Source organism: Melitaea cinxia, chromosome 15, assembly GCF_905220565.1.
Source record: "Melitaea cinxia chromosome 15, ilMelCinx1.1, whole genome shotgun sequence".
NCBI classification, from domain to species: domain Eukaryota; kingdom Metazoa; phylum Arthropoda; class Insecta; order Lepidoptera; family Nymphalidae; genus Melitaea; species Melitaea cinxia.
In genome coordinates, this window is record NC_059408.1 from 11,182,461 (window position 1) to 11,208,242 (window position 25,782).

At 32.1% G+C, this 25,782-nt stretch overlaps 1 protein-coding gene across 1 annotated transcript in view; it reads right to left on the reverse strand.

Moving 5' to 3' along the window:
• The window catches only part of LOC123660734 (probable ribonuclease ZC3H12B), a 39,186-nt gene extending 13,699 nt beyond the window's left edge, over positions 1–25,487 (reverse strand). The window contains exon 1 of the mRNA XM_045595783.1: positions 25,158–25,487. Within this exon, the coding sequence (XP_045451739.1) occupies positions 25,158–25,382 (225 nt within the window). The 5' untranslated portion in view covers positions 25,383–25,487. The remainder of the gene's footprint in view (positions 1–25,157) is intronic.
• Between the last annotated feature and the right edge of the window lie 295 nt (positions 25,488–25,782).

A 25,782-nucleotide genomic window follows, 5' to 3' on the forward strand; every position in this document is an offset into this window, starting at 1 on the left:
TTTTGCTGCTGTTCAAGCGGCGCTAGCGCATGACAGGGTCATGAGGGCGTCGAAGCGGATCTACGGATGATCATTGACCTTTACAGTGCGCAAATCCTGAGTATACCGGTTGTAATTCATTATTCACGAGAATATCAAAACGCACCCACGACAAAACATAATCTAAAAACATTTTACAACTATCAATAGTACACTTAGTTTCACTTTTCTGACTCCTAAAACCAGTTAACGTTTTAACTAAAAGGAGACTAAAGCTTCTTAGTCACGGCTACATCCGTGTTGAGGTACGCTTATTCCACTCAGCTGTCTTGTTTAGGATCTAAATCCTTATCGCGAATTACTTTTGCCAAGTTAGTGGCCGATGTTGCAACGAATAACTTCTCGACTTTATAAAATCGACGTACAACATTCCACCGACTGTTCAAGAGATATTTGGTAGGTAAACCGGTAGACCTAATTATTTACAAATTACATTATTCATATATTAAATTCAAATCATTCACAAAAACGAGGATATAATCATAAATAGTTACACAGTACAGATAAATGATTAAAGCGATTATTGGAATATTAATATGGTTTACAAGGCACCTCGATGAGGCCACCCAAATGTTTGTCTCGTGAATAGTAGTTTGCTGAAACGCTGCAGAAATGGCTTTCTCTCATCACCTTAAAAACGTTGGTTCATCTAGCAGCAGGTTTTTGTAACTGGTAATATTGACATGTGTTCACATAGTAGCATAACTACCTATTATTATTATTAATTTGATATTTACATCGATCGTCATCACTATAGGTGGACAAGTATCTTTTATTTACCGTGGCATTTTAAAACTAATTACACCTAATTCCCTACTTTAAGAATCTTACGTTTTCATAGTATCTACTAGTCCGAATGGATTTGTCCCATCAATGCCATTATTTTTAACATGCCAGTATTTTCATAAAAATTATTATACCGCAATATTTATCTTGTGTGAAGAAGAACCACATTTTGGTTTTTGCTGTTTATACATAATGGAACAAAATTTGGTTGTTTTTGTGTTACCTACATCCAAACATTGTACACGGAAGTAGTCCGCCTAGCGCGAAGCCGGATGCAACTTTCTAAAAAAATATGGTTCGCGAGAAACACCGTGAAGTCTCAAGATGTCGATATCCCTCTATTGATGAAAAATATTGACTATATTCAAATCTTATTTGATGTGTGTCTTTGTATGTTACTAAAAAAAGATACGAAATAAAAAAAAAAAAAACCGAAAGTGTACTGACAACGCATATTTTTATAAAATTATTTTATTCTCATACCTAATTCATCTTGAGAAGGTATATCACATACTTCGTTCCAGTGGATACAGTTTCGAAAACAAATTACAACTAGGTACACAGTAACTAAAATATTTCTATAACACATATCAAATTGATTATTTTTTCATTTATCTACGGGTGAGGTAGTAAAAATTATCTGTCAGACCATTTTAAGCGTTTTTTCAATGTTTTTATATCACATGCGATGTACTTATGCCTTGTTTAATCACTACATAGTATAAAACAAAGTCGCTTTCTGCTGTCTGTATGCTTAGATCTTTAAAACTTACTTACTTTGGATTTGGAGACGGTTTCCTTTAGTAAATAGAATGATTCCAGAGGAAAGTTTATATGTATAATACCTGCATAATTATAGTAGTGGAACACTGATAGTTCATACCCGTGCGAAGCCGGGGCGGGTCGCTAGTAAAATATATATTACAATAAAACATTCACATGTGTCTGGTACTCTCGTTACGCGTCCGAAAGTATAATTATGTAAGTTGGTATTGCAACAAAGAGTGACTGAAACTGACAATTTCCTTGTTTGATAAACGTTTTAGTACAGAAACAAAAAACCCATCGGATACTCCGTTTTACCTACGCTATACATAATAATATACGTTCGTCAGATCGTTGTATCGTACTGTTTATTTAATTTAGGTTTTTTTCCTGTTTGTACTTTGCACCTTACGTAACGAACGGGAGCAAGCCACTAATTTATGCTGTATGAAATCTTAGAAACGAGCTCGAAGATAATATAATAGCTTCGCAGTAGCTATTCAAATGAAATACTACTGTTTACACAGAATGGATTTTCACTGAACATTGTTATAATTATGATATACGATTATAGAGAAGACTATTGCTATTAATGTTATAGTACTTATATCACTTTGGTATTCTCATCAATCTTTACACTAATAAATTTAAATAACTGTTTAAAAATAATATTGATACTCTATAAGCGTCAACAATGTAGACATGAAATTAAGCCTTGAACATTGACAAAAAAAACCACAGCGTCAAAACAATTGGGCGATTCGGTTTCTTCTCGACCCAGTTAATTTTCGAGGCCACACAAATCATTTAGGATACAAACTGTTGTGTAACATACGTAGCCAAAATTTTAGTGACAGCTGTGCAGTAATTGCTATTGATTGCATATTTATTGCATTTATTACATATTTTAAAAATTATTTGTTGTTTTTAGTTGGCAGATACAATTATAACTTCAGGGGTTCACTACCAAAAAACACATTTTTTTTAAAATCCATTTCGATGTTTTCGAGAGTTTCTATACATTATTTTAATTTACAAGCAACACGATCGTTACGCAAACACGTGGTATTTTACCTATGAGGTTTGTAAATACGGTACACGGTAAGCAAGTGTAAGAAACGACCGTTTAATGAGGATATGTTGGAAACTCCGAATGAATGGTACTAAATCATTGATACGTAGGTACTTAATAGGCAATAAAATATAAGAAACCTTTAGTTTGGTTAGTTAAAATCTCAGGGGTTAGCTATAATGAAACCATTTAGGTATTGATAGGCTTGAGAAAAACTTCTCTTCTGCTTTTTCTCAACCGATTGATTTTTATGCTTTTTATTAAAATCAAAATAGTATACTTGGGAGTGATAGGATAGGGTCCCTAATTAATTTTGTCAAAGTTTCAATGAAATCGCTTTTTAGACATTAGTTGACACAGAAAGTCAGAGAGATCGATAATATTCCATTGTTCTATCAGGATATTCCTAACTTTCAAATTTCCAAAACAACCCCAGTGACACACATTTAACGGGACTTTATGTTAACAGTTTTGATCGCATTAGCTTTCGAACTAATATCATAATAAAAGCTTTTGCATTGAAAATATTTTAATTATAAAGCTATAAATTAGTAACAGAATTTACGAATTCGTGATAATTTAAAATCATCAATCGAATAATCTCTGCGTATTCACTAGTAGTGCGCAAATAAAACTTGTAATAAATATAATACACACATACTATATTAATGATTACCATCAAATCGAATATCCGAAACAACAGGAAATTTTATTAGTTTGATAATATTTGATATTTATTACGGTAATACTGAACTTTAAAATGGAAATAGAATTTTTTCAACGTCACATATAGAAGTATCCGGATAGTAATTGTTTGCTCGCAAACAAAAAAAAACCGACATCGTGAAGTAATACAAAGTAGACGAAAAAATATACAAGGAAATACGCGTTATCAAAGATTACTCCAAAAGTAGTCATCAGATCTCGATCAAATTTAAATCGGACTAATTTCACAAACTTCAGCTGTCGATTAAAACAATAATCATCGAAATCGGTATACGTAGTAAAAAGTTATGCGGTATAATACAACGTAGCTCGACAAAAAAAATAATTTAGTAAATACGCATTATTAGATATAACTCGAAAAGTACTTGTTTGACAACATGACATGCACCACTTTTCGATTTAAAAAAAAATCATCGAAATCTGTCTACAAAATCAAGTTTTGAGGTAACCTAATAAGCATCGAATACAATCGAAATCTTTTTTGAAAATCGGTTAAAAATAAATAGAAGAAGAATCGGTTTTTACTTATGTGCTATTCTGAACACCTATCAAGCGATCTGTGTACCAAGTTTTAGTACAATCAGTTTAGTATTTTTTGTGTTAAAAGTTTGTGAGATATAAGCCATTCACCCGTTTATAAATTTTCGCATTTACAATGAGTATAATTAGGAAGTAGAATATTAAGCGAATTAATATCGCCGATCATATTCAACTTACAGATTATGTATTTTTATTATATATATATTTCTAACGTAGGATATATATATATGGGCGATTCTCTGTAATCTTGTAATCGGCTGTCCCGACCGTTTTTTTCAAAAAGTAATTTAATTATTTAAAAAAAAATCACTCCTAATGAAACTTTAGCCTCGAAACTTTACGAGCCTATTGTTTTTAGAACCATAACTATTTTAATTTTTTTTCTAGACGTGATAGAAGCTCTAAAAATACAGTCCCCAGGCTGTCCCCATCACTGTTTTTCCGCCTAGAAACGAGATTTACGAAAAAGTTATTGAAACTACGTACATTTGGCAGTTAATATGATAAGAAAAATAACAAAATTAATATTATTTTCTTAAAACAAGGTCTCGTTACGAATTTTATTATATTAGTAAACACCTGTAAACTTTGTCCCCAGAATTTTTAAACAGTCCCCTGCCAAAAATTTAAATCCATAATTAAAAAAAACATCAATATTTACAAACATTTTTTAGAGATAAACGAAAGGCAATTATTGTTAAGTTGGACGCCTTGCCGAATGCGGCAACAAAACCTCATTTTGTTTAGTGTCAGAGCGGCATTTGTGGTGTGAACTCGCGTTTGATCCGCTACCGCACACAGTCCTCTGGTAAGTAATAATATTTGTATGTTAATTACTTTAATTATTGCTTTATCGTTCATTGTTTTATTATCTATGTCTAAATTGATCAGTAGATTCTTAGAAAACTATTTTACATCAGTTTTGTAAATATTGTCAAATCTAACCTTAATACACAATCCCCTGGCAACAGTCCTCTGTCTGAAGATGCAGCAGGGGACTTTTTACACAACAGGGGACTGTGTATTTTGCGTATTGGTTATTATTTCTATGTATTGTTTGTGTTAAATTATCCACTAGTATATTTTTTTAATGTGAGAATCATCAAAGTATCATTGCTTCGCGTTATTTTCCTTTATAAACTTATATTATTTTACACAGGTCTATCGAAAACACATACACTATGGTTCCTAAAAAGAAAAAGTTATCCCGAGAGGAATTACTACAGAAAAAGAGATAAGCAGAGCGACTACGATACGAAATAAAAAAAATACCCTGAAAAGAGAGAACAAATGAGAAAAGAGGAGAAGTTGAAGTAGCAAAAGAAGGAAGAAAAAGGGTTGCGAAAATTAGTAAAGGACATAACACCTCGTGACCACAGAGCTGCCTTAAAGAAGTGGAAAGAACATTGTACTGTATACCGAGCCAAAAGACTAAGACTGAAAAGCGTCACTAATAACTTTATACGAGAAAAAACGCCGATCCTGAAGCAGATACTCTTCTACAAGACCAGCTACTCCAGTTCAAGATCAAATATCTCCAGCTCAAAGCCCAGTAGTCTCCAGTACTAGTTTAAATCAAAGAAAAAAAGTATTTACAAAGCGACGAATGAAGTTTAACAGAGAAAGAAATGAAAATATCGCACGCTTAGAGAAAAAACTTGAGAAGTACAAAAGAAGATTAGCGATTATTGAAAATGTTAGAGGAGCGTGATTAAAGAAAAGAAGTAGTCAAGAAAGCATTGTTGGCGACGTCATTAGTAAGCAGTTGAAAGAAAATTATTCCACATTGAAACGTACAAAAGAGAGACAAATTTTTGAGAAAGTTGTTACTGGCTTGTGAAGAAGTACAGTAACTCGATACCTAAAGAAATGAAGTTGATGTCTAGACCTGGAAAAAATCTAATCTCAATGGTTTAGATGTACCTGTAGCTAAACGATGTAAAATACCTCATAGTCATAAAAGGATTCGGAATTTATGTAACAATACTGGAGATTACGCCCTTGTAAAATATCCAGCTAAAAATGTAGAATATCGTTATGCTGCCGTAATTAATGAGATTAATGACGATGAAGTACGTAGTTACGTGTTACTTTCCTCAAGATTTGTAACCAAAAAGTGCAGATCTATAGAATCAATGATAATCCTAACTTGATTTTGAAGGGAAATAGAATATTTTATCAGTTTCCTACTCAAATAAACGTTTTCGAGCGCTAACTTTTTTAAATGTTAAGTTCATTTTGATTAAACTTTTTATGTGCCATATTTGATTTCGAAAAATCCTTAGGATTTGATTGGAGGTATCAGTTGAAATATCATATATTTGAGAGAAAAGACTTTTCTAATCATTATATTAATAATAGTAAATATTTTAATGAATATTGCATAAAGCATTTAATGATTGATATTATTAAGACTCTGTTGATCTCAGTTAATGAATGTTTAAATTTAAATAATTACATTAATAATAGTAAATATTTCATTTAATAAATAGTATTATAATAATAAGACTTTATATTGATCTCAGTGAGCACAAAATGTTTCTAGTACTTAGGGCTAAATTTTTGATATAAATGTTTAAAGAAAGTTATATTTTGTATTATTTTATTATAAAAAAACTTTTTTGATTATTGATGCGAAAATATGTCATACAAACAATAAATATTTGACTAATAGTAAATGATTTTTTTTAGTACGACAATCCTCTCTCACTTAACAGCCCCTTTTCACGTTCAAAACAGTCCCCTGATGCCTCAAACAGTCACCTGTCTTGATTTTTTGGAAAATTGCTAATTTCTCGGAAAATACGTATAAATTCAGTGGGCCTCCTTATCTAACTAAAATAATAGTTAATTTTCTTCGAAATGTGACACGGTTTTTTATCAAATAGCAAAAAAAATTGCCAGGACAGCATTTGTATGGGAGCTGTACGAGCTTACAGAGAAATGCCCATATATATATATATATATATATATATATATATATATATACTAGCTGACCTGGCGAACTTTGTACCGCCTTCTTTATTTTTTTCTTAAATATAATAATTAATATATCAAAATAAAATATAGCCTATCTTTCAAGTTGGATCGAACTGCACATGGTGTGCGAATTTTATTATAATCGGTTAAGTGGTTTAGGAGTCCATTGAGGACAAACATTGTGACACGAGATTTATATATATATACTAGCTGACCTGGCAAACTTCGTATCGCCTTATTTTTTTTCTTAAATATAATAATTACATATATCAAAACAAAATATACCCTATCTTTCAAGTTGGATCAAACTGCACACGGTGTGCAAATTTAATTAAAATCGGTTAAGTAGTTTAAGAGCTCATCGCGGACAAACATTGTGACACGAGATTTATATATATTAAGATAATATATATATTACCTGTAGTTTAAGAAATATCGTGTTTTATCAAGTTGTACTAGTGACATAAATATTTACGTACGTAATGAACTATACTACAAATAACCAAAGGTTATCAGAAATACGTCAACACTATCCTAGTGACGAACATCTCTAATTGTTATTACCGTCTGTTTATGTCATTACCTATACATATACATAACCTAGAACGCAAATTAGTGAATAAATCATATTTTGAATATCTACGTCGTAGCAGTTATTTGTATTTCTAAAACTGAAGCATGCATATGATAAAATATATATAAATAAACATGAATCGCCGAAATTTATGTACGCGTAAGTTCTGAATTTATATATACACAAAATTGGACAGTTTTTTTGTTCGTCATTGTCAGGAAACGTTATAAAAGAAAATTAAAAAATTATATATACGTATATACGAAAAAAAATATGAAGAAATGAATACGTATGTACTTCCGCCGCGTCACTCCGCGTCAGTCACCTATTTATTGTGTCCTAATTTGTTGATATGTAATCCGACAACCGATTGAATTAGCCAGGCAGTCAGTCAACAACAAACTTCAAACAAACTTCGTTCTGTCAATAGTTAATAATAAAAATAATTTTATTTTAATTTTTTAAGTAAGTATTAAACCTTCTCGCCTTAGGGCATACAAAAAATAAATAAGGCAAATTGGTCGAGCAATTCTCGAGCTTATGCGCTTAGCAACATTCATTTTTATTTATATATTATCTTTAAAAACAAAATAAAAAAACGTGACGCAATTTTTATATTTATTTCATAGCAGGAACACTGACAATACACATTCTAAAGGGAGCCATTGACGATCAGTTCAACTGATCAGTTTAACTGATCAGTTTTGCGCGCACTCCAAAATTTGATCGTGAGTGTAGAACCATCGCTCCAGAGTTTTAACTGACGACGCGCCACGTAAATCCATCCTGGCGCGTCGCGCCGAACTAGGATTGTTGATAAAATATCGATATATCGAAATATCGATATTTATTACTAATACTTTTTAACCGACTTCCAAAAAAGGAGGAGGTTCTCAATTCGACTGTATTTTTTTTTTTTTTTTTTTTTTTTTTTTTTTTTTTTTTTTTTATGTATGTTACATCAGAACTTTTGACCGTGTGGACCGATTTCGACAAATTTTGTTTTAATCGAAAGGTGGTGTGTGCCAATTGGTCCCATTTAAATTTATTTGAGATCTAACTACTACTTTTCGAGTTATATCTAATAATGCGTTTTTACTTGACGCTTTTTTCGTCGACCTACGTTGTATTATACCGTATAACTTTCTACTGGATGTACCGATTTTGATAATTCTTTTTTTGTTGGAAAGGGAATATCCCTAGTTTGGTACCGTGATAAGGAAACCAGGATCTGATGATGGGATCCTAGAGAAATCGAGGGAAACTCTCGAAAATCCGTAATAACTTTTTACTGGGTGTACCGATTTTGATAATTTTTAATTTAATCGAAAGCTGGTGTTTATCATGTGGTCACATATAAATTTTATCGTTGTATTACTTGTCGATGTAATTGAAGTCGGTTTTTTTTTTCGTTTGCGAGCAAACACAATTATTTGGACGATATATCGATAGTTCGATATTGAAATTTAAATATCGACTCGATATTTTGAAGTAAAACTTTTTTGCGCACACTTGACTTGGGAAGTAAGCTGGTAAATACGTACTGAGTGTTACGAAAAGTGTGATCAAGCGAGGCAAACGGAAGTTGAGAGGGACACATAAGTTAGTGAAAGTGGAAAGAGAGACAGACTTATGTTTCGTAACGCTTCGTCAATTATTTAAACTACAACATAATAAACTTAATCTACTGAACTTTATTTACACTACATTATTTTTTTAACCGACTTCCAAAAAAGTAGGAAGTTCTCATTCGACTGTATTTTTTTTAAATATGTATGTTACTTCAGAACTTTTGATTGGATGGACCGATTTCGACAATTTTTTTTTAATCGAAAGGTGTTGCGTGTAATTTGGTTCCACTAAAATTGATTTGAGATCTAACAACTGCTTTTGAAGTTATATCTAATAATGCGTTTTTACTTGACTTCTTTTTCGTCGACCTACGTTGTATTATACCCCATAACTTTTTACTGCGTGTACCGATTTTAATGATTTTTAATTTAATCGAAAGCTGGTGTTTACCACGCGGTTATAAATTTCGTCGAGATCTGATTACAACTTTCGGAGTTATCACACGTATTTACTTGACTATTTTTTTGTCTACCTACGTTGTGTTACTTGTCGATGTAATTGAAGTCCGTTTTTTTTCGTTTGCGAGCAAATACAATTATCTTCTTTTAGTTTAGTTATTTATATACTAGCTTTTACCCGCGGATTCGCTCGCTTTGAAGCCATTAAATAAGTAGAGAGATCTTATTTTTCGTAATATATATATATATATATATATATATATATATATATATATATATATATATATATATATATATATATATATATATATATATATATATATATATATATATATACATTATATAAAGTATTCTATGTTGCTCTGATACCTCTATAATCTATGTACAAAGTTTCATGATGATCAGTTAAGTAGTTTTTGCGTGAAAAAGTAACAAACAAACACATTCACATTTATAATATTAGAAGTAATTGTCCTAAAACGAAATGTTATTTTCATAGGCGCTTCTCCACGCAGAGAAAAAGAAACAATTCCATCGTTATGCGACAGACATGAAAATATGATGTTACTCTTGAAAAATTTGTCTAATGACTTTTTGTCACAATTTTTGTTACCTACAATACCTGCTGAATAAAAGCAGTATTTAGATCAACCAAATATTTCAAAGTCATTAAATGCACTAAAATTTTGAATTGATAGTAAACGTTTCACTCTGGTGCTATCGGAAATAGCTGTTGAATATTATTTAATCAAAAAACAAAAAATAAAGCTGTTAAATATTCGATTTCTTTTGTTACATCTATAATGCTATAGCATTTGAACGAATTACTTCTATAATCAATCTTTTAGTGCCTAATTATCGTAATAGTCAAACAACTGCGCATATAAAACAACGATTATTTTTAAAAACTCTTACTGAATATTGTACACATTATTGTTTTATTAAAATTGAACAATAATTACTTAAAAGCTTACATTTTAATACACTTATAATTTAATTTGTTTTACAAATATACTGAATTATAAACTGTGTAAATTATTTTTGAGCCGACTTATGATTGTTTTTTTTTTTTAAACAAAGGCAATTAAATCAAATCAAAAAAATATCGATATATCGATTAAAAAAAAAATATCAACAGTCCTACGCCAAACTGCCCGTGTGTGTGTAATCGTCATTCCAACCAATCGCGTCATTTTGCTCGCAGCTTCCGCGGTGATTGAGAGTGCACTAGTGTAGTTTTTGTATTTAAAATGTCGGCGACGGTGTCCCCTAGACGAGTCAGAATGACAAAATTTATTGAAAAATATGAAAATTCAGAATGTTTGAGAAAAACGGACGAAAATTATAATTTTTTAAAAAAAGTTTTATTTTACACACCTACTATTTTTTTATACATATTTATAACATATACACATCGTAGTCGTCGTTTCTTCCTACAGTAATCAATGTAATGCTTGTGCTATAGGTAACTGCCGGCTGATAGAGATACTTTTTTTTTATAAATAGATATAAATAACAATTAGAAATAAATAAATACATTTATAATTAATGGCATTAACGATACCGTGCATGATCGATTGACCATTGACATACTTATTACAGATGCGGTACAAATAATAATAAAAACTGTTCATATAAAATTATAGATCATTGTAGACCAGTATATGGCAACAAACAGTAGCCGCTTTGAGAATTAATGTTTCTTCTTCGGAATCAGAATCCATTTTTTTTCTCAACAAAAATAGGTAGTACCTGCACATCCTTTAAATAGCCCGGTCGGACGAAAACTGAAGGGCCGGAGTGACGCCAGTCAATGGGCAAATATTTCAACTGACGCGAAAAACTCATCAGTTTAACTGACGCCAAAAACTGATCAGTTAAACTGACGGGAAAAACTGATCGTCAATGGCCACCTATACAGTAATCACAAAATTCACAATCAATGACATATGCATATCGGTAAATAAATAAATGGCGAATGTTGTGTAGTGTACACATTTATGTAAACAAATGACAACAGGATCAAAAAAGAAACAATAAGATAATGTTCAAAATTAAAATAAAGTCAAAATGACATATAGGTAAGTTAAAATTAAAATCGAAATCGAAATCCAAATCCAAATTTAAATTTAAAATTTAAATCAGTCAAAATTAAAGTTGCAATTAAAGACGAAATCAAAATTAGATACAATATCAACAATAATTTGAACAAATCAAATTTAAAGTTATAAATTTATAATAAAATAAAAATCTAAATCCTAAAACAATCAAAATTAAAATCAAAATCCACTTAAATTAAAATTAAAACAAAAAATCAATCCAAAATGAAAAACCAAATTAAAATGATGAGATAGCAGGCGAAGGCAACGATAGATGACAAACAAAGTCATAAATTCGTACATCGATTACATATCGGATACAATTAGTTCCGTTTACTACTGGAGAAATTATATCGCGCGTTTGTCAAAGAGATAAGAACGACCAATCGGATGTGAGTGCGCGGACGACGTCGGCTCATGCGATGTGTCGTCACCGGCGAACAGGATGCGGGCACGCGACACACTTCGGACAAACGCGAAGCCGGCTTATAACCGCTATGATCTTTTGTTATATATATATATATATATATATATATATATATATATATATTTAGAGCTAAATTAAAACTTTTAACACTATACTGCCGTCCCAATGTTAAAACCAAGTAGAGAAATAGAAATCTGAGAAAATTAAGTTTAATATTTTGTAAGTAAATACATTATGCATACATTTAATAAATAGGTTTGGTTTGGTAGATTAATAAAATAAGTTTAATGATAAATTTGACAAATTTAATCATGAAAGAAACGCAATGGTCTCGATTATTAAAATTTCACAAAATTCGTAAAAGAAGATTACCTACCGACTAACCTATTTTTTTTTTAATTGTTGTTGTTATATTATTGATGAGATATAACGAGATTATAGAACGAATTATCGATTTTTTTTTATTTCTTAAAAGGTGGTAACGGTCAAGAATAAGACATGAATAAATAAGCATGTACCTATGATATTCGGTAACTATCAAACTGAATGTTAATCAGTACTGTACCAGGAAGTTTAGGTGTTATCTATGCCTACGTCTATGTACGTCAAATGAAATATTAACATATTAAAACTTCAGCGTGATCTATGTAGTGATTAGCGGTACAAAATTTTGAGGCTAAACATTACTTGGTGGTTATCGAAGTCTTTTTTAGTAAAAATGAATAAAAGTATCAAAAACGATTAATAATAATAAACAACTTTATCGCACCTAAAATAAACTTACATAGCAAATAGTGCAGCAGATTACGTAACTAAATTTATAAATGGTTATACATAAAATGAACGAGTACCTTTTTTGTTCTCAGATGTTTAACATGTAATGTCTGCGGATACTGGACAAGGTGTTTGTGATCTTTTTGCTTCATTTTTTCAATCCACTTTTCTTTCTCCATTGTCACATAGGAACAACTTAAATTATTCACCTTTAAACCCAAATAACGTCTCTGTTTGTATTAGTAATATAGAAATCAGTATAGATTCAATTATGAAATTATTAAAGGCATTGGACTTAACCAAGGGTTCAGGACCAGACCAGATTGTACCCATCTTTGCCGTCAAATGCGCTGAATCAATTTCCGTGCCTTTATCTATTATATTCAAGCGCTCAATCTCGGAGGGACTCGTACCTCGTATTTGGAAATCCGCATTTATTTCCCCGATACATAAAAGTGGTAGTAAAAATGATGTCAAGAATTACAGACCTATATCTAAATTATGCCTCTTCGCTAAAGTGTTTGAACGCATAGTGTATTCTCATGTTTATCAATCATTATCATCATTCTTTATTCCAGAACAGCATGGATTTTTAGCGATGCGTTCTACTTCGTCTAATCTTTTATCTTTCACAGATTCTGTTACAACTGGCATGGATTCTGGGGGTCAAGTTGACGCAATTTTTACGGATTTTAGCAAAGCTTTTGATTGCATTGATCATCAAATATTGCTACAAAAACTTCTCTTTGCTGGAATTCATGGTAATTTATACCGATGGTTTACCTCCTATATTGAAAAGAGATCGCAAGCAGTAGTAGTGAACGGATTCTCATCAAACTGGAATAATATCCCTTCTGGAGTTCCCCAGGGGTCATTGCTTGGGCCTTTGCTTTTTAATATTTTTATAAACGATGTAGCCTCCTGTTTCCAACACTCTAACTTCCTTCTGTACGCTGATGACATGAAAATATTTAAAAATATTGATTCACCAAGCGATTCTAAGCTATTACAGGAGGATTTGGAACGTTTCGAGCAATATTGCCTTTGTAATAACTTACAGCTAAACATTCAGAAATGTTACTGTATGACTTTCACTCGTAAATTTAAATTCGTGAAAACTCTATATAAATTTACAGATCAGGTGTTACACAGGGTAAATGAGATCCGTGATCTGGGTATTATGCATGATTCTAAATTAACATACGACAGGCATATAGACCTGATCTGTAAAAAGGCTAATAAAACTATGGGCTTTGTTTTTCGGTCAAGTTCCCAATTTAATAGTATAAAGGTAATTAAGGTCCTTTATTGTTCCTTGGTGCGTAGTATTCTCGAGTATTGTTCTCAGGTTTGGAATCCACGATATGATGTCTACATTGATAGGATTGAGTCCATACAGCGTAGATTTTTGAAATATCTACAGTACAGGCTGGAAATCAACGATTGCAATTATGAGGCAAGGTGCCGTAGACACCATTTACTACCCTTACGGGAACGGCGACAAATTGCCGACGTTGTCTTTCTAGCCAAAATTGCTCAAAACCGTGTAGATTCTCCACATTTACTCTCGAAGATTAATTTGAGGGTGCCTTATAAAACATCTAGGCAACCTTTATGTTTGGACATTCCGCAGTCCGCATCTAATTATAGACAAAACTCTTTTTTTATTCGTGGCGCTAAAAGTTTAAACAGTGTGGTGGCATCCACTCAGCTTGATCTCTTTACTTCTTCAACACTTCATTTCAAAACTACTTTGACGAACACTTGGTTTGACGGCTCTCGAACTGATCCGTAGGTGGCATTTATTATTTTAATACAACTGTATCAAGTGTACAAGCATATGTAATTTAATTGTGAAAACATGTAATTGGTGTATAGTTTTAATTTTGGATATGTTTTTTTTGTAATGAAACACTGTTTGTTTTCCGAATAAATAAAAATAAAAATAAAAATAAAATAAATAAATAAGTCAATAGTCAATTTCACGATTCAGCCTGTAACATCCCACTGTTGGGGAAGGGGCCTCTTTGCCCATGTAGGAGAAGGTTTGGAGAGCTTTATCCACCACGTTGCTCCACTCCGGGTTGGCAGATGGTCATTTTGAGTTTATAGTTGTCATTTTGGCACTATTATGCCGTAAAGTAAATATAATGTTTAGTATAAATAGCACTTAGATGTTATTATAACTACAACTATCCATATAGGCGCACTAACCCTTCCAACCGGAAGACAGAAATATATAATCTAATAACACGATATAATAAAGGCCACAAACTGGCAGACCTATGCAAAGTTACGCAGAAACTGACGAATTAATTTATACACAGATATAATATTTTATGTAAATTAATATGATCTGTTGGTGCAATATGTCAGGCGGAATAGGTGTCTAATATAATGAAAAACTTCTACAAAATTTATTTATAACTCGACGTACGACATAAATTCGTCTATAACTATATTTTTTTTTACATACTCCAATTATAAAATCATCACTTTCCTTTAGTAACAGAATATTATTTTGTAATCAAAATTGTCAGGAAGATCTAGTTAACTAGTAAGTACATTTTTAGTCATCGATGCTTATTTTCGTTGTCTATAACCAGCAGATCGCTTGTGAATAAAAAACCTTAACTGATCAAACATCTTGTGACAAAAATACTTGATCAGTTAAGGCTTTTTTTTTTGTTTTCTTCATAAATAATCTGCCGGTACATGTTTTTGTTTTATTTTTCTAATCACTAACATCACTCAAAATATATCGTAATAAAAAAAACATTACATAAAATGTAGTAGTATCTTAATTTTAGGACATATCAAGTTTTGACATAATTAATTACCAATAATACAAACAAGTAAATTTAATAAAAAGTTTATGAGATACCTATAACACTTTTTAGCATTTATATACACATCAGTACGTAATAGAAATGGTTCTTGTTAATCCGCCTTCATAAACCGTTGCGTCGTACTATTCGTACGTTCCAATTTGTACGTTCCAATATTCAATCTCAATCGTGTTTATCAAACAAACATTTAAAAATATCAAATCTATAACCACAGTACAATATGATATAAGCCGAGCTGTGTGAGGGCCAAACAAGCACATGAATAATTTATAGAAATGACGTTATATTATCATATCTACTGGGTTGCATTCTCTTCCAGGTAAATACTTGAAATGGAATTATTTTAAAACATCTCAAATTAATTTCTAAATTATTGTATTGAATACAGAAATAAATGAATTTAAAATATTTTTAATGGGCAGGGACTCTGTGCGATTTTAAAATTACTCGCATATTGCTGTATTATTGCAGTTGATTTCAACACTGAAATAGGTATATAGATAAGATAAATTAAGTAATAACAAAAAATATTAAATTCGAGACTATCCGCGAGAGAACGAAAGTAACCGACATAGCCCACCGAATCAACAAGTTGAAGTGGCAGTGAGCTGGTCACCTGTGTCGCAGGACTATGGCCGTTGGAGAAGACGTGCCCTGGAGTGGAGACCGGCTGGCTAGATCGACGATCTACGTAAGTTTGCCGGTGTAAGCTGGATGAGGATTGCGGAAAACCAGGATGTCTAGCGCGAACTTGGGGAGGCCTATGTGACTGCCTGACTGACTATTTAGTATCACATATTTCGAGAACTAATGACAAAAAGAAACTAACGGACTAACGTCATAATTATAAACTAATATCATAATTTATTCAATACATACAAAAATATATTGATGTATTGATATTGTTGTAATTTTTATTTAAATATAAAAAAATACTGCAATAACCACACAGCGTTTATCAAGGCAATGTTTTGGAACCATTACTTTTTTAAACTATGCTGACAAAGATTAATGACTGTTGCAGATTGTTTTCGGAAGAATTCTATATAACATACAAACAACTAATTATCACAAATTTTACGCAACACACGCTAATTATGCAACTTATTTACTACGCCTACTTTACAGAGAAGTAGTGAAAACACGACTTTTAATGTTTAATGCTTGGTATAAATATTCATAACAGGGGCGGACCACGTTCTATCTTTACAAGGCAGTCACAGGACTTTTGAGCTGTAGTTTATATATAGTATTTGTAGTTTTTGTAGCAATAAATCACTTGTAGGATAAGCCTATGAATGTTAAATCTAAATTAAAAAAATAAATAAATTTAAATATATATATTCATTATGTGTAATAAAAGTAATGGTGTATATGTGATTTTACAATCACCGACACAAAGTTGATGGAGTAATTTATAGACAAAACGATAAACCGATTGACATTTCACGCTTTATTTAGATAAGTATGTATTTAAAGTTTTTTTTTTTACAAAATGACGATTGAAAAGTGCACGCAAAGGCCCACATAGATTACGAATGAGATACGAGTCCTTGTAGCGACTTAATCATCAGCACATCTACCATGAGTTTTTGTTACAAGCGCACATGATATAACTATAGTAGTAAACGTAGAAACGCAACAGGAATAGTTATCGATACCATACCTATTATGAGTATTTCTAAATTTCACTATAGAGTCTATCGAGCACTCGATAAGACTTATAGTTTTAAATGCGTTATATTGGTATTAGTTACTAATATCTTTTTCTCTTTCTTCCGTATAGAATAAAGAAAGAGTAAACATGATGATTGTCGAATGAAGTGAGGTCTAAACGAAGTTTAAAATAATCCGACAAAAATGCAAAGCAGCATATTACAGTGTATTCATGCGAGCTCAAGAACTTTTAAATTTTTTCAATTTATTCCGTCAGTTTAAATGTCTAAATAACTTTAGTTGTTGTCAAACACTTGAAATAATCATATAGTTTAATTGTTATACAATAATTCTAAAACAACAAAATATAAAAAATGAGAACTATATAGTGCTTCCCAGTTCTAACTTATGGTGGATTATATGGAAAAGTAAGTGTCTATTTAAATGTTATGGTTATTTATCTCTTTCTTTATTAACGTAAATCGTGATCATAATTTTATTCACGTAAATCGTGTTTTGGTGTGAACTCATGGGTTTTTTGCCCCTAGTCACCACGCTGGGCTGGTGACCGCAGGGCTGACTTTATCAAACTTCACTTCGAAGATTCCGCAATGCTTGAAGACAAAAGTTTTCGAGCAATGCGTCCTGGCTGTGTTAACATACGGAGCCGAGACGTGGACACTGACGAAGGGACTGGTCCACAAGTTTAAAGTCGCTCAACGTGCAATGGAAGCATGGATGAGGATTGCGGAAGACTGGGATGTCTGGCGCGAACTTGGGGAGGCCTATGTCCAGCAGTGGACTGCGATAGGCAGAAGTGTGTGAGTGTGAAATCGTGTTTTAGGAACGAGGTTATGTTCTACCAAATATAATGCAATTAAATAGTACCTATATAAACTTAATAATTATAAACTTCTCGCACGACTTTTTCAAGCGAGTGACGCAACTATAATAGTAACGTTAAACAGGGTGACATCTATCAAATATGTTACTCATGGTAGCGAATTGTATGAAAATATCGGCGCTCTAGAATGACATTTACGAATGTAGTTAACTCAACTATCCTGAGAAAACTTATGGTACCAAATATAGTAATGATAGGATCCGGTAGAGGCGCTCCTGAACTTGCCATACAAATTTTCTACTACACTCGCTAACGTGTATCGTCTCTGGAAACTCATGGTAGACGTACTGGTAAATATTTGAAATACTAGTCAATAGCATAATATCAAGATATCGTATCGGAAAGTATAAAAGCGCTCCAACAATCGTTGCCGGATACAATACGTTCCAACACAAACATTAGAAGGTTGCCGCACAACTATTTATTTTAACCGAACATTTATTCTTTAGTTTATGAGTACATATTTACAAAGTATAACCAATACGATCTAAGTTGCAGATATAAAAATTAGTAAAAAAGGGTAATAGTTTTGCAAGTATCTACATCGTACACTAGCGCCACGTACACCAATCATAAAAATAAGAAAAAGTAAATAACTTGCCTATTTACTTTTTCAATAAATATTTCGTTTGTATAAATAAAAATAAATCGCTAATGTAAATTAATATGTTGCTATGCGCTGAACTCGAGAACCCTAGATTGTAACTGTTTTTTTTTATAGGTTGCAAATATTTTGTAAGTTTTTTCGCAATAAAAAAGTAAGAAAGTTTAAAAATCTTAATAAACGTAACGATGTCTTCCTCACGCGTTTGATAGTCAAAACAGGACAGTCTGTCGGATTAGCTACTCAATAACAATAATTAATCTCTGGTTTCATGGTGGTTTCCCTTTAAAACGTATGAATATCAGTATATCATAAATGTCTAACTTTCTTCAAGACTAATCTTATGTATAATACCTGGAATTAAACTATTTATTACTCAGTTAAGAAACTATAAATAGATTGTTTAAATATTCATAGGTTCGTTTTCAATAGGCAATTGTCTATTAGCAAGAGAAAATGACGTATCCGGCTGTAACAGGCACTCAATTATTCCACCCCACTCGGTTTATATGCAAACCTAATGCTATAACTTTCTACGGGAAAAAGTTTATTGTGTAAATAGCCGACTAACCTTTTCATGTGCAAACACTATATATATTCTGGGTAAGATTTGAGTAAAAGAATAAAAATATATGTTTAAAGTATGTGTAAATATTTTTTTTCGTAGAGAAAAATATACAGATAACATTTAAAGGTAAATTAAAAAAGGTAAATTAAAAAAGGTAAATTAAAATAAAAAAATTAAAATAACATTTAGCAAAGTCAGCATTCGTTACTTTTTCATATGAAGAGTATCGTGTAAAATATAAAGAAATTTTGTGAACACGTTCTTAAAATCGATTGGATCGGAATTGGAGTGTAAAGCATATTTAGTCTAACTTTTTAACCGACTTCCAAAAGGAGGTTCTCAATTCGATTGTCTTTTTTTTTAATGTATTGTTACTTCAGAACTTTTGACTGGGTGGACCGATTTCGACAAAAAAAATAATAATCGAAAGGTGGTGCATGTCATATATACCATCGTAAAAAAATGTTTTTTTTTTCCAAAAAATATGATGAAACCGCTTATTTAACTTCATCGTCAGTAGAAAATTTCTAACCAAGAAGTTATTTTTCATTTTTGGAAAAGGGTAATAATTATTAGAGGCCATATCTGGAATGTAGGTTGGGTGATTTAAAATATCGAAACCCATGTTATGCAGACCACCAGCTCAACACCATTTTTAACTGTTGCATATTTGAAGCATAGTATTCTCCATGTTTAAGACACACCTTCATATTTGTAATCTACAATAAAATTCTTCCTGCGTCCAAAAAGCTGTCTATGAGTTTCTGGGCCGACTGTGACACCTTAAACTTTCTTTCGCGGTGCTGTACTTCTTTTAAGCCACTCTATGGATTCTTATTTGGGCTCAGGTTCATAATGGTGAACCTGTTGGTGAGTACGGTGACCAGAGCTCCTGGGGGGATTGGGGATTGGGTCGGTAACGCGCTTGCGATGCTTTTGGTGTTGCAGGCGTCTATAAGCTACGGTAATCGCTTACCATCTGGTGAGCCGTACGCTTGTTTGCCGACTTAGTGACCAGTATTTCATCTTCAGTAATTCGCCTACGTTTTGGTCATGCTAGAACATAATTCCACTTGGTAAAAAAAAAAATTCGTGAACATTGCGCGAATTGGCTTCAAAAAACAGTATTACTGTTTTGACTATTCTGAACTCCTTAATTCTATTTATTACATTCTTTCTTATGAAATTCCTCCTATTAATTAGTTCAGTGTTGTCAATGTTTGTTTGACTTGCATTTTATAAGTAACTTAAGCGCTAAATTCAGTATCTGACAGACCACATTTCCGAACATTATTTTTTAAGCTAGAAAGCTTATGAACACGGCGCGAAGTAACATCTATAACCGAATAACCATTAATGCTAATACAGGTGAAACCTTTCTGTACGGAAATAGTCCATCTGAACATACGAGTACATGTATAGACAGACATTTTTCTTACAATATAGTTTACTACAACTCTTTTATAATCGCGTAATGGTGGCGCCATATATGGGATGCCATATTTTCTAATACTAACTTGCACAGCCAAGTGTTAAATAAAAGAGATAATAAATAAGCAGAGAACTTTCACATTATACCTATTTATGTGAAAATGAAATCGCTCGAATAAAAAACACTACTTTATAATTAAATTGAATTGAATCAAGATTTATTCATTAAAATATGCACACAGTGTTAAAACTATGCTAAAATACATTCGATTTAAAACCGTAATCGGATGTCGCGGATAACGAGTGAATATAAATTACTAGAGCTCACTGTGGTCAAGTGAAAGTCTGCAATAATAATATACAAGTTCCCGAGTTCCGTCCAACTGTCGCAGACACGAGAATGCAACGTCTTGCCTCAAATAGATTCTTACATTATAGATAATTACTATCGACAGTCATTGAATAAATTGAAATATAAAAGGTTATTCAACTTATTCAAATGTTTAATTAAGTTTTTTGCGACTTTTAATTTTCAGTCTGAAATGTAAGTAAATTATATGTGCTGGCTGTTCTAAGTCGGTCGATATATACTCATATATAGATAACAAACACTGTCATGACTGGATACAATGAGCTAATTATGTTGCTATTGTTTTAAAGGTAGGTACAACGTACAGTTTTTTTTTTTTTACTATAGATACTGTATTGTTAGCACTTTCGACACTTATTTATTTTCAACTACGTTTCACAAAGATAAATATAATTTCAGTATAATTAAAGGCAATCTTACAATGGACACTTTTAATAACTTTTCACAATTTATTTATAAGATTATTTATATAGGTAGTTACTGCAATTAGTGAATGACATAACATTACTTCGTAACAAACATGACATGTAATTTTTTGATTAAAAAAAAAAACAATATTTTCATTATTCACATTTATTTCTTGTGTTTTTTTAAACGTTTTAAAATCATGGATCGCTTGAAAAATGTTAATCCAGTTTCGCTGAACGCACGTTTATACAGTACCTTTCATGCTTATCAATATTTAAACAATGTCGATGTTAATTAGCATACCTAGATGACGTTAAAGAACCGGCTCTACTTCCGGGATCGTTATTCGTGCGATCGTGAATGAACATCATTACAATGCGATGTTGCGTACTTGCGTACATCGTTTTGTGAAACTCGCGCTACACGGTATACGAGTGACGTGAAAAGGTGTTAAAAGGCGCTTAGGAGGACTTCGACGATAGACGTCGCTAGACTACGCGCTCACCTGGGAGTTGTCAATCGCGAACATAATAAATGCGAATTAGTTTGCGCGCACGTCGCATGGCATTACGCGAGTGCGAGCGCGGCGTTTCGCGGCAAGACTAGTGACTAAAGTAACGAGCGAGTATCGTTTCGCGGACGCATACGCAAACGTCCACGCATGGGACCGCCGAGTGAAGGGGAAGCGGGGCATGCGAGATCCGGGTTGCGACTTGCGACTCGCGCGCCCACTGCAGTAGGCGGCCCCCAAATACACCGCGCACTGCTGACCTGTGTCACTCCCGCAAAATAAGCTGTTCGCTGTCGCTCATAAAACGTTATTTATGTCAATTCCGGAAATTGAATACCATGAAAATTTAAGCTCGTTAATCAACATTCAAGGCTCACTTATCTGTTGTTTTGTTTTTAAAACATATATTTCCTTTTAAATAATATTAATTTTAAATATTTTATAGGACTGTATATTTATTCTGTTTTTATGCTTTTGTATTTGAAATATTTAAATATTTGATATATTTATTTATGATATAATATATGATATATTTTTTCCAAAAAGTTATCAATGCATAACTATAAAATTTTATTTATTCTTAGGTGTACTCGATCTTGAAATTTTAGCTATCTTTATAATTATAATATACGAGATGAAGCAGACCTGTTTAAGTCAATTTAATATATTCTGCTAAAACCCAAGTTTCATACATTTATTTGGTTTAAATAATTGTGTTTGCTCGCAAACTAAAAAAAATCCAACTTCAATTAAAAGTAGAAATAAGATCTCGATCAAATTTAAATGGGATGACAAGACAAGCATCAGCTTTCAATTAAAACAAGAATCATCAAAATTATTGATAAACAATAAACTGCCACTGCCCTTTAGTGGATAATATATTAATTCATTAGCCTTAGTCCGTCTATTCCAGATGATTTAGACAGTGTCAGACAGACACTGTATCGCCTAGGACACTCTTCAGGAAAATGTAGAGTTGCCTAAGCTCTACGCCACCCTCTCGACCTCACTGGCTAGGCCCACAGGAACGAAGAGTCGATACGTATGGTGCCAGTTCGGCTGCAGGAGCCTTTCACATTTTAGAGCTATGCCACGAATGCTTCACGGAGACCCCATTCCGGGTTTCAAATGAAGTTTTCCTCCTCCAAGACCCTGATGATTTTGAGCCAGATTTATCCCTCGGTCACCTTTTACGACCCCCACGGGTAGAAAGGGGGTGGTGCTACTCTACTCGGCTGACACCACACGGCATGGACAATATAGCTCACTACCTTATAGTATCGGATATAGATCCAGATGTGTAACATTATTTGATCGTTAGTTTGAAGCAAAGTAGTTTCTTATAGCGCTATCTATCGAAACACTATTAGGTTCCCATAGATGGCATTACGACAACAACGTGTACGCACCTTTACATAACTACGCCTCATCAAAGATTATTAATAACTACTATTTTAATTATTCACTAACTGCTGCCCGCGACATCTTCTGCGTGAACGCTATACAGCACCAAAATTACCTACGATTATACCTTTTAAAATAACATTCATTTACCTGTTTCTTCTTTACAGTTTTCATATCTACAGAAAGTGCAGTAACAGAGGGAGACTGTCTTTTGTAAAATTGACCTTCAAAAAGTGCTTATTTTCAGCCTGCTTTGAATAAATGACTTTATTCGATTCTGCTGAATTAAGTTATAAGTTGTGACTGAAGCAGATGGAGAAAATAATGAATATATATGGCTAAAAAAAATGATACATGGCGCTGCTTTAAAATTGTATTGATACTACTAATATTCATTTAATTATGTTTATCAGCCTGTTACTTATATTGCATGATATTTATAGTGTAAAGCTAGCTTTATAGCATGGTTATTATTAACATAATAACAACAACATTCAAATATGCGTCGTTAGACTACGCGTTGTTACAGAATGCATTGAAGAAATGAAGGTGATAATATGTAGCCTATATGTTGACCCAGCTTCTTAATAATATTTGTGCCAAATTTGAAGTAAATCCATGCAGTACTTTTTGAGTTTATCCCGGACATACATACAGACAAACAGACAAACGGACAAAAATTCTAAAAACCATATTTTTGGCTTTGGTGTCGATAGTAGATTACACCCCAAGTATTCTTTTAAAAAAATATTCAATGTATAGTTTTAACTTTCCTACCATTTTATTATATGTATAGATAATGACTAGCCATAAATTCTATCAAACTATAAATTATACAGCAATATCCCCAGCAAAACATTAGATATGTCAAATATAATCAATACATATAATAAAAATGTAACGTGTCACTGTCTATACATTTAAGATATATGAGAAAAAACATTATTGGGACCTTTCTCAATGCAAATAGCTCTCTACACAATGATTGTCAGATTTTTTTTTTCATTAAGTGTTTGTTTCATGTCAATCAGTTCATAAATAAAAAAGTTATGTCAATTTAAAGAATCAATTTGAACATGGAAAGTTACTATTCCACGTGGACAGTCGCAGAACAGCTAGTTTAAAATAAATGAGTTGAAATAAATAGTTACTCATAAAAAACATAGAAATTCAATTGCACATCACACAGTACACTACAATTCCAACAAACGATTATGATGAGATTACGATGAGCTTAAATTGAATCCCTATAGAATATAGATTTATTAATACTATATATGTGTTACTCTAGAAATGCATATTCTTTATACCAATAATAATTTGTTTCATAATATGTCAAATGCCATAAAATATAACAACCTAACAAGTAAACCAAAATTATGTATAAATTAAAAAGGTTGTTTTAAATATTTTTAGTATCAAAATAAAAAATATGAATTGATTATTTATTTTCTAAAGGATAGTAATTATTACTACATATTCACTTATTTTCATCCTATCTCTTCGCAAATTAATAATATCTATAATAAGACCGGAGTTATTGAGTTACGCAAAATTTATCAATATTTTTCTATATGAATGATCTTTACTCAAGTCATTAGTGCAACTTACTCTTTTAATACCTTTATTTTTAGATCGTACCTGTATCCTGTCCACCAGTTCTCGTGGCTTGAAGTTACTATCCACGGGGTTTAAATTAAATATCACTTTAAAACTCACAAAATCCGGTTTCACATTCGTATTTCCTGATTTGTTTTCAGAGAGCGTAACATAGTAAAAAGTTTCGACTAAATTGAGATATTTGCTGTAAAAATCGTTTAAACACGACCGAGGAACCGATATAAACAGATCTGTTTCGTTTGACATTATTTGATAAACAATGCGATCGAAATCACGCACTTAATCGCAGTATAATTGCATAATTCATATCAAAACAATTTTGTAGTCCTCAATTGTAACATATTATCACAATCAAATAGGTAACAATTCTCAAATTTCACGTTTGACGTTTGTTTGTTCGGATTTTGGAACGGGAACTCTGACGTCTTAACATGGACTAAGGCACATTAGTTTGTACTTTCTGGTCAATAGCATAGATTATTAAAGTTATGTCGTTACGAGTTACGACCAAGTTACGATAGGTACCTCCCTGAAGCAGCTGAAAAGTTATTTTGACAATTTTTTTATAAACAAATCGTTTGTTCGTCGTTTTTTTATCTGTTGGTCAAATATTATAATTTATTTGATTGATGTTTAGGTAAAAAAA